At 42.9% G+C, this 11,345-nt stretch overlaps 1 protein-coding gene across 5 annotated transcripts in view; it reads right to left on the bottom strand.

Annotated features, from left to right (window-relative positions):
* The window catches only part of LOC106603719 (glutamate receptor 4), a 205,718-nt gene extending 194,862 nt beyond the window's left edge, over positions 1–10,856 (bottom strand). For all 5 annotated transcript variants that reach the window (XM_014197748.3, XM_014197742.3, XM_045717277.2 and 2 more), the window contains exons 1-2: positions 10,503–10,856; positions 9,029–9,187 (exon numbers count right to left, since the gene is read on the bottom strand). In XM_014197748.3, coding sequence (XP_014053223.1) covers positions 9,029–9,187; positions 10,503–10,590 — 247 coding nt within the window. In that variant the 5' untranslated portion in view covers positions 10,591–10,856. The remainder of the gene's footprint in view (positions 1–9,028; positions 9,188–10,502) is intronic.
* Positions 10,857–11,345: the final 489 nt, after the last annotated feature.

Here is an 11,345-nt window from a genome sequence, read left to right on the forward strand (position 1 = left end):
AAAAAGATGGGTTGCGTTCAGTTGGGCACACCGAAGAAAAACATTTTGCAATGGAAAACAAAAATCTGTGTTCAGGTAGCACCTCCTCGTTTGAAAACATTTTCGACAAACTGAACTGGGGTCCCACTCAAGGGTGAACAAGGCCTGTCTGGGATTCAGGTTCAAAGGCTTTACATCATCATCAACAATTTTCAATATGGCTGGCCATGAGAAAGATAGGTTATGTTCATTAGGGCACAATATTTTCTGCAACATCAAATCTAGAAGTTTAGGTATAAGCCTGTTTCACTCCATTTTAAAAGGTTTTCTGGCAACTAAACATGACCCTGGTTCCATAGTGATAAGAGAGGAATAACCGGTGCCAAAAACATTCTTATCTTCTTCCCTATGTCCCAGACCATTGGTGTTAAAGGTTAAAAGGACTGGATACGTGCAAGCAATATGGTGTTGGCTCCACCTAAGCGCCTAATAAGCTATGGGAAATGCCATACATATGGCTATGCTTCCTTCCTTCACGCACGCACGCAAACACACACACACACACACACACACACACACACACACACACACACACACACACACACACACACACACACACACACACACACACACACACACACACACACACACACACACACACACAGACACACACACAGGCAAAGGGGAAGCTGTGTTTTGGGAGCAGGCCAAAATAATACGATAGTATATAACCTCCCCGTTTCAAAACATTTCAAAATGTTTTCCACCTATTGAACAGGATGTGTGTGTGTGACACGTTCACACACACACGCTGGTTCCTCAGTTACTGTATATGAGAAGAGGAAGGAAGCCCTGGGTCTGACAAAAGATGGGCGCTAGCTCCTCTCTCCCTGACCGCTTACTCCTCTCAGCTTTGAGAAATGCCAAGTCGATACTGGAGTTACAGCTGAGAAGTTCATACACAAACACAAGGGTGCATCTCACGCTAGAGGGAGAACGGTGCTATGACAGCTCGTGTACACACACACACATCCTCACAGTGTATCTTTCTCTCTATGTAACTCTCTTTTACAAGCAGATATAGAGTCTCTCTCTCTCTCTCTCTCTCTCTCTCTCTCTCTCTCTCTCTCTCTCTCTCTCTCTCTCTCTCTGTGTGTGGCTGCTCTCAGGTGATTTGTTTCTTAATTAAGGGAATTATGGTTAGGATTTATGAGTCCCCTCCAGCTTCACCTCTTCCCTCTCCCTTTATCCCTTCATCCGCCTGGCCACATTAATCCCTCATTAGAGGAGAAGCCCCCTCATCTCTCCCCTTGCCCCTCCCTAATTCCCTCCATCCCTTCCTCTCTCCTAACAACACCTACTAACCTGTCTCCCAGAACTTCACACACACACACAGACATGTACGCACACACACACACACACACACACACACACACACACACACACACACACACACACACAACCAATTACCTCCATTTAGGTACATCAGAAATCCTTGAAGACATCAGGCTTGATATCTGTCATTTAAAGGCATAATAGCCGAAAAACAACATACAAAAATGTATTGCTACATTACTGTAATATGCATTACATGCACTCTGTACATATACTGTTCATACACACACATGAAAACAGAGATACATGGACATACATGTGCTCCTAGCCACCTTTAGAAACCAGAGTAGACCCTTATAGAATATAGACATGTAGATACCTGACTACCCACTATATAACACACATACACTTGGTGTAGAGGAGACTGAGTCAGAGTGCCATGCAGAATATTAATGAGTCATCAGAGATGAATGTGTCACTGTGTCAATAAGGAGAGAGACAGGGGGGCAGCAGTGCAGTTTGTGAGAGGTGGACTCAACCCCTTCAATCCCTAACCCTCTTCCTTCCTCCCAAGATCCTCTACTCATTCAATAAGCCACAGTCAATGTTGGTGTTTTGGAAAGAAATCTCTGCCGGAGAGAGAAATCCAAAATTGCCCATTTCACACTATCGGGCTGACTCCGTCAGTATTGTACTTTGTGGTACTGGTTTGGATATGTTCTGTTCCCATTGTCCTTTCGTGCACGGTTCCAGGAACTATGGTGGATGCCCAACCAAGCCAACGCAGTACGGCTCAGCTCGCCTTGGCTCAGTAGTGTGAAAAGGGTGCACATACCAGCATCCATTCTCATCGTCATGGCAATTACCCTTGTCAGCTTTGTAGACTGTCACCGGCAGGATTTGTTGGATGAAGTAAATCTTCCACACAATTACTATAGGTCCCTCTCTCAGGCTCTCTTTATTTCTCTCTTTGGAAACTTTTGTCCTTGAACCAGCGTTAAGGTCATTCGGACCCTATTCAAACCCTTTATCTAAGCAGAGACAGCGAGAGAGAGAGGGATGTAAACAATGGATTTTTTAAATATATTTTATTTAACCTTTATATAACTAGGCAAGTCAGTTAAGAACAAATTCTTATTTACAATGACGGCCTACCCTGGCCAAACCCACATGACGCTGGGCCAATTGTGCGCCTATGGGACTCCCAATCACGGCCGGATGTGATACAGCCTGGAAAGGGGGGATGAGAGGAAAGAGTGAGAGAAAGAGAGAGAGTGTGTGTGAGAGAGAGATGGAGAGAGAAAGAGAGCTCAGCAAGTCAGTTCTCGTTCAATCTCAGAGTCTCTCCTGCCACTCAGCTATTGGAGCCACATTGATTGGCTGATGTAATTCCGCTCTGATTTGGCTCGACCAATCAATGGTTGCCTGTTGACTTCCATTAAGCTGAGAGGAAAGGGAGTCGGAATTCTCTGCTCTTCTTGATGGGAGTTTTTCACACTTAACTTCAAGAGGACAAATGGTTTGGCTCTACCTCAAGCTATATGTCAGTTCCTAGCGGGCAAAATTGGGCATGGGACGTCATAATAATGTTATTTTCTGTTTGTAAACTAGTTTTCTGGTTGTAGAAACGTGATATTACAACCATTAAAAAAAAACATCATTTTATCAGTAGACAACCACAAAATACCGCTAGAATAACGTTGTTGCGACTAGTTTTGAAACCAGCTGACTGGTTACTTCTCTATCAGGTAACAATGGAAATTAAAGGTGACAATACCAATCCACTACAATGTCATATAAATGTCAAAGACACTGTCTGTTCAATCATTCTTACTGACGATGATTAAAGGAAAAGCAGCAGGGTAGCCTAGTGGTTAGAGCATTGGACTAGTAACCGAAAGATTGCAAGTTCGAATCCCCCCAGCTGACAAGGTACAAATCTGTCGCTCTGTCCCTGAACAAGGCAGTTAACCCACTGTTCCTAGGCCGTCATTGAAAATAAGAATTTTTTCTTAATTGACTTGCCTAGTTAAATAAAGGTACAATAAAAATAAAAAAATATAGGAGATTATATTACATATATCCAGTGGAGGCTCCTCAGAAGAGGAAGTGGAGGACCATCCTCCTCAGGGAACTTCATAAAAATAGTGAAACTATAGATACAACTATACTTAATATACTCATGTCACCAAATAATTGATTAAAACTGTTTTGCAATGAAGGCATACAGTAGCCTCAACAGCAACCTGTTAGCACCATGGTGTAGCTGGAAGACAGCTAGTTTCCGTTCTCCTCTCGGTACATTGACTTCAATACAAAACCAAGGAGGCTCATGGTTCTCATCCCCTTCCATAGACTTACACAGTTATTATGACAACTTCCGGAGGACGTCCTCCAACCTATCAGAGCTCTTGCAGCATGAAATTACATTTTGTCCACACAATCGAGGGATCAGAGAATGAATCTAGTACTGAAAGCATAAGCTACAACTAGCTAACACTGCAGTGCATAAAATGCGCCGAGTAGTTGACTAAAATAGAGAGAAAGACAATAGTTTAACAGTTTTTTAACAAATTCATTTCTTCAAAGATTAAGGAGAAGCAAGAGAGGGAGAGCTAGCTATATTTCATTGTATTTTTTCCACTTTCACTTACTTAGCTAGCTAGCTAGTTTAGCCTACTCAAACACCCGGCTCAAACAGATAAGGATGCTATATTAGCTAGCTGGCTATGGCTATCCAACACGGGAACTCTTCCAAGTCAAGGCAAGCTTTTGGTTGTATTAATTAATTGCCACCAGGGCCAGCTGGTAACTGCTAAATTGCTTGCTGACTATACACTGTACTGCATGATTTTAGCAGGTTTACTGATGTGTTTGTTCTATTAGATATATTGACTATGACGTTATATGGTGACAATGATGTAGGCTGTCTATAGCGGTTATGATATGAGTGTTTGGCTTGGAAAGTTTTTTTTGCCTGGTCATAGACAGCTGACGTGTGGTGCAATGAAGTCCACAAGCGAAGGGAAAAGGTGAGAGAGGAGGAGCGCGCGTGACCAGGGGTGTATCCATTCTGCCGATTCTGTTGAAATACTTTCCTTAAATGGAAGCAAACTGTCACGCCCTGACCTGAGAGAGACGGTTTATTTCTCCATTTTGTTAGGTCAGGGTGTGGGGTGGGCATTCTATGTTTTGTATTTCTTTGTGTTGGGCCGAGAGTGGTTCCTAATCAGAGGCAGCTGTCTATCGTTGTCTCTGATTAGGAATCATACTTAGGCAGCCTTTTCCCACCTGTGTTTTGTGGGTAGTTATTTTCTGTTTTGTCTTTCATTACCTGACAGAACTGTTTGGCTATTCGGTTTGTTTTCTTTGTTCTAGTGTTTTCATTGTAAAATAAAGATAATGAACACTTACCACGCTGCCTCTCTACGACAGCCGTAACACAAACGGAATGAAACGAGGATAAACATACTTGAATTTGTCCAATAGAAACTCTTGTTTGCAACTGTTGGACTAATGATTACAACCTAGATCAGCTAGATGCAGGCAAGAGTGTGCAAGGCAGTATTAAATGTGTCACTGTCTGTCACCTTGATTACTAAAGATTCTCTCGACCTGTGCACCTACATTGTAAACATTCATTCATAGGCTAGGTTGTAGCAACCTTATGATGGGTATAGGGACATTTGAGTATCGTATAGTACCCTAAATCTATCGATGTTACATTGAGCTGGGTGAATGGAATCATTCAGTATGCTGTAACAGAAATAAGGCCATGCTCATAAAAAAAGCTATACACTATCGTTCAAAAGTTTGGGGTCACTTAGAAATGTCCTTGTTTTTGAAAGAAAAGCACATTTTTGTCCATTAAAATAACATAAAATTGATCAGAAATACAAGTTTATCATTTTAAAAGACTAATTGATCATTAGAAAACGCTTTTGCAATTATGTTAGCACAGCTGAAAACTGTTGTGCTGATTAAGAAGCAATAAAACTGGCCTTCTTTAGACTAGTTGAGTATCTGGAGCATCAGCATTTGTGAGTTAGATTACAGGCTCAAAATGGCCAGAAACAAAGACTTTCTTCTGAAACTCATCAGTCTATTCTTGTTCTGAGAAATGAAGGCTATTCCATGTGAGAAATTGCCAAGAAACGGAATATCTCGTACAACGCTGTGTACTACTCCATTCACAGAACAGTGCAAACTGGCTCTAACCAGAATAGAAAGAGGAGTGGGAGGCCCCGGTGCACAACTGAGCAAGAGGACAAGTACATTAGAGTGTCACACGCACAAGCGCATACACACACTATAAACACACATACACAAACACACTGTAAAAACACACACAAACACACCCACACACCCCATTCCTCAAACGCATGTCTCAGACACAACTCTTCATCCTCTGCTTAATTTAGCCATCAGTTTTCTAATATCGCACCATTGATAATAAAAGACAAGCAGTGGGGCGGGGGGGCCTGGTGTATTTATATACTCCTGGAGGGCAAGAGGGATCATCAGAAGCCAAATCATCTGTCCTGGGAACCTGCCTTGGGGCCAAACGCAGATGAGAGAAACACTGCACCCCAGAGAACCAGAGAGCAACAAATCACTAACACACCAAATATGAGACATGGGGATTGGTGCGAAAGAGAGAGAAATGATGAGAGAGTGCATGCTGCTGCACAGTAACAAAAGAGAACGGACCATATAGCTTACAGTAGAAGAACACCAAATATGAGACATGGATTGGATGTTGCTGCTACGCACACAGCAATAGAGAATGGATGGAACATAGCCTTTAGTTAGTAGGTGAACATCAAATGCTGGTATGAGACATGGAGGATTGACAGAAGAGAGAAATAGACTCTGCAGTAACCAGCAATAGAGAATGGATGGAACCGAATAGACAAACGTCCAATATGAACCATGGGCATTGCGGATAGCATGGACCGTAGAAGTCAGTACACACAGCCATAAAGAATGGGGCATAGCCTAGCCGTAGATAGCAGTTATACAATGGTGAATGGGAGATGGGGGAATGAGCATATTGAATCGAAATGAAATACAAAGTATGTGTCCTAAATAGCACCCTATTCCCTACATACTATTTTTGACCAGTGCACAATACTGAGAATAGGGTGCCATTTGGGATGCAGACAAAGACTAGAGCACATAATGTGAACCATGGGGGGCTGGTGAGAATGCAGTGAATTGAAACCCCACTCGACGTGACATGCCATACTACGCAATTCAATGTGACAACCTTCAACTTGACGCAAGTACAGTACGTGACGAGACTCGATGTGACACAGGCTGTGACGCATCTGTGTTCAACTAACACCGAATGGAATGGACTGTTTCCCAACCGTCAACCAATGCTCGATGTGACATCATTCGACTGTGTGACCCTAACCATTGAGGCCCTAACCGGTGAGGCTGTACTATACGACAGACTTAGTGATTTGGAGGCTCCAGACAAAGGCCAGTCTGAGGCTCCCTCTGCCCCTCCAAATGCGTGGACAAAGTGTTTTAGTGGGCTATATATTAAAGACGTAATTTAACTGTACAAATGTATTACCATTTAATGTGCCATAAACAAAACCAGTCATGGTGTCTTTATCTGATTGTCAAAAAAGAACTTCAGAAAGTAGATTATCTTCACACGTTCATCCCAAAATGATTCCAGCATCCGAACAGTGCACTGTGCACCAGCCAACCAACTTTCATTTCTGCAAGTGGGAGAAACTATCTCACCAGAGAAAGCATCTCACCAGAGAAAGCATCTCACCAAAGAAAGCATCTGAGCGAGTGAAACAGCGCCCCTCTGTCTTACTATCTGATGCTGACATGCCATCCTCTTTTTCACCAGACAGCATCAGACACATGGGCTACACATACATGTCCTCTGCCTCTGCCTCAACGACAATGGCAGTATTATCAGCAGCACCTGTCTTTTTCCAAAGGAAATGCGTATTGTATCCCCTAGAGTCTAAGGGCCCTGGGCTGGGTTTCTACTAAGCTAGCCTCATTGAGAACCAGGTCTCCCTAATAAGGTGAGCCTGGGAAAGTTCAAGGCAGAAAACTAGCTAAATAGGGGTGAAGACCCGGTGTAAATCAGTTTCACCTCGCTAAACGTCAAACCAATCGAAATCCTTGCTTGGGCGGAGCTCCAATAGCGCTCACCAGATTAGTGTCATCGTGCAACAGTGTGTGACAATTATTTTCAGTCTATAGTGAGGATGGCAGGGAAATCGAAGGAGAAATGTTTTGTTGTTGATGTATGTCAATTTTATGAATAGAGCACACTTCTGACAAAACAGAACTAAGATATTTTTTGTTGTTGTTGATGAAACATAATATGCTATTAACCCATAGAAACACATTAAATAACAGATTCATATATGAAATAACAGGAAGTCCAACATTTTATCAAAATAAAGTATGTTTTGAAGTGTTTGTCTTATATCTGAGATATATAGTGATTTTTTTTATTACCATGGAATTACCTGTATACCTTTGACATGGAAATGCCCTATTCACTTCCATTCATTTTTCGGCCAGGCACCGGGTTAACTTCATACGAGTCCCGTAGAGCAGAACGGAAAACACTGTTGTGTTTGTTAGAGTCTCCTCTTTCCATAGAGGGGTCATAACATATTCATTTGTAGGGCAAACCCACTCTACAGATGTTTTTGCGAGAAAACCGATTTTCGAGATATCTCCTGGTCTGACAAACACCAGCAGATGCTGTAAGCCGACATATTTATTTATTTTTTAGGCCCAGCTCATGAGGCCCCTTTATGATGTGAGGCCTGAGTCAATTGCTTCTTTTTCCTAATGGTAAGTCCGCCAGTCACTATACTATACAATTCTATACTATATACAAACCCCCAACAGGACATGAGCGGAGAGATAGACTGAGAACGGGCAGATGTTGACCTTAACTATGGAAGCCAACCCAGCTGAGGATGATGAGAAGAGATGACTGTGAGGGAGAAAAGCCTGACTGTGAGGGAGAAAGATGTGTGTGTATACTAAAGCAGAGTAGATGAAGTCACGTCCAGTACCAGACTGCAGCCGTACCGGGGGCAAGAAAGGACAAGCCTCTCTCACACAGGGCTCCTCAGGTTAGCAGCAGGGTATTCACCACCACAACCAGCAGTCACTCCCCGCAAACAAACAATGACAGGCTTAGCCAACACTGCTCCTCGCTGCCTGCTGCTGAGCCATAGTGATGAAGGGAAACATGCACAGCCTGCCACAACAACCTCACACACATACATTGCATAGACGTACATACATAAATGCATGTACATGCTCTAATGTATGCAAGGAGGAGAGCGTGCCTTGCTAGATAAGAATCACAGTTTGTTTCACACACACACACACACACACACACGCACCTACATACACATACACTAAGTTGAAGCTGGGAGGGAGCCAGAGAGTATCCTGTCATGTTGCAGTGTTCATGGGGGACATACTGTATACTGTGTCTGTGTGTATGTATCATGGATGTGCACATGTGTGTGACAGAGAAAGAAATAAGGCACACGCTTTTACCCTCTGCAATCACAGTCTATCAATGGACACAATTGTGTTATGCCAACACCCTGGCATCCAAACCAGAGTTTGACTTGACTGGTCAGATGAGAAAGATAGCCATTAAAACATGAAATTGGAATGCATCTGGCCAGTCTGTACTCACAGGCATTGGTGACAGCAAAGCTGTTGGCCGTCTCGATGTTGTCCACATGAGGCACCAGGTTGAAGGGGGCCTCAGACGCGTTGGGACTGGTATTGTGCAGAAAGATGGCCAGGCGAAATGCTGTGTATTCCTGATCCGTGTTTCTGATGAACAGGCCGCCTGCAGAGAGAGGTATTTATTATTATATGTATTATATATACAGTATATATTTTTTTAATCCTTTATTGTCACCGTTTAGCTATAAATACATAGTGAAATTAAATGCAGAGAGAGAGACAGCAAGAGAGAGAGAGTGAGAGAGATGGATGGATGGATGGATGGATGGATGGATGGATGGATGGATGGATGGATGGAGAGTGAGTGAGCAATGGGATGTCTGACACTGCGCATACAGTAAATGCTTTTGATGAAAAACAAGAGCCACAGCCAATAACCTTAACACAGCCAATAACCTTAACACAGCCAATAACCTCAACACATTGTCTCTCCCAAAGGACCCTGCCTGGAAATCGTAAAAGGTCAACCAAGCTTGAATAGAAATGTGGCCCATTGGAATATACCTTTAAAACACACCACACATATATTAAGTTCAAAATTACTATTCGACGGAGAGATATCATTCGACTCCGAATTATTTGCGTTCAGCATGATTTGTTCGGATGTGCTTGAGCTATAAATAAGCCAATTCGATCGACTCAGCAGTAATATTAATGCACTGGATTTACGGTTCCTTTTTGGGCCACGGCCAACACCGTAAGTTAAAGGCTAAAAGACCGGGGGCACTTGACACTAGCAGAGATCCAGAGATCCCACTACGGCGCGGCTTTTAGGCTACATATAGTCAGTGCTTTAGCTGGGTTCGGATAGAGGCTCTAGATTGAGTAAACGCGCTCCTCGTGTTTTCTCAGTGGCAAAGAACCCAGCCAGCAACATATGAAACAGTATGACTATGACAAACGGGTTTATGCAAAAGCAGAACGGAGTCTTCTGAATCTAACAGGGGCGAGTGTGCACTCTGCAGCAGGGCTACACACACTTTGAGAGAATTCCCGCTGCTGATCCATTCGCTCCGACCAAGCGAAGCATCCAGTCATTGCTCGGAGCACTAGGCTACTGCTGCAGTGGAGCTTTAAAAGGACACCGGCTGCTGAGGACCGCACTGGAACCGTTATGTATGACCATAAATACATGTTTCCCTTGTGCACATGCGAGACAAAATATTGAATCAACTAGGAACAAATTGAAATTGTAATTTTAATACAGTAATAGGTTTGTGTCGGCGATTTTAAATTCTCAGTCAATTCTACTTTGCAATGTCAATGTTATGTGATCATGAATGACGAACAAGTAGCCTATTTCCTAACACAGTCACAGAAACTATAATAAAAACAAGACCTTATTCACCGCTTCATAACCCGACTGGCAAATGTCCATGCCCTTTTGATTGTCAAGCACTGCTGTAGGCTACACTTACCGATCTGTACACTGCTTGGGAAAGCCCCCATTGTGAGTCCCCGAAAGACAGACAATATCAATAGAAACTGGTCACAAGAAATCCTCATTTTGTTTTGGTTAAAAACTGATAAGAGACATTGAAGAAGATGACAGTCGGGGGAAAAACAAGACGAAAAGAAAAAGAAAGGCTCCGTTCATTAGCAATCCATTATGGGTTGAATTTTCCCCCGCAGTGCCGGCGGACGCTGGTACGTACGGCTGTCGGCAGTAGAGACGTTACACACATAAGATGACGGGAGCTTGCCAGTGGTGGGCTGCCTGCATGGAGAGCGGAATCACACATGCGCTTTCTCTCGAGCCTGTCTCCCTCTCTGCTGTCGGTTTCTCGCAATGCACAGTGCGAACTCCTCCCGCACATGTTCCCTCAACGCCACCCTGTTACTCGTTGAGAAGAAGTGTCCTATTCTATAAGCAGGTTAGCGTTTTTTGTGATTAATATTGTTCTGGAGGTAGCTTTGCAGAGTGGTCACTAGCGGGCACAGCCATAAGTCATAAAATCTGATTTAAAATCTAACCCTAACCTTAACTACACAGTTAACCCTAATGCCTAACCCTAAACTTAAAGCTAACCTTAACTACACAGTTAACCCTAATGCCTAACCCTAAACTTAAATTAAGACCAAAAGCTCATTTTAATTTTCATGAATTTTTTACAATATATCAAATTTTGACTTTGCAGATAGAGTAAGTGAAAATCGCTCAGTTCATTGTCCAGGACAAAACTCATGACAAACATCAACCTACATTATATTATACCAGTTATGGTATAAGGAGAACCATTGAATTTCAGCACACATATAAT

This window comes from Salmo salar, chromosome 04 (genome assembly GCF_965601325.2).
Source record: "Salmo salar chromosome 04, fSalSal1, whole genome shotgun sequence".
Lineage (NCBI taxonomy): Eukaryota > Metazoa > Chordata > Actinopteri > Salmoniformes > Salmonidae > Salmo > Salmo salar.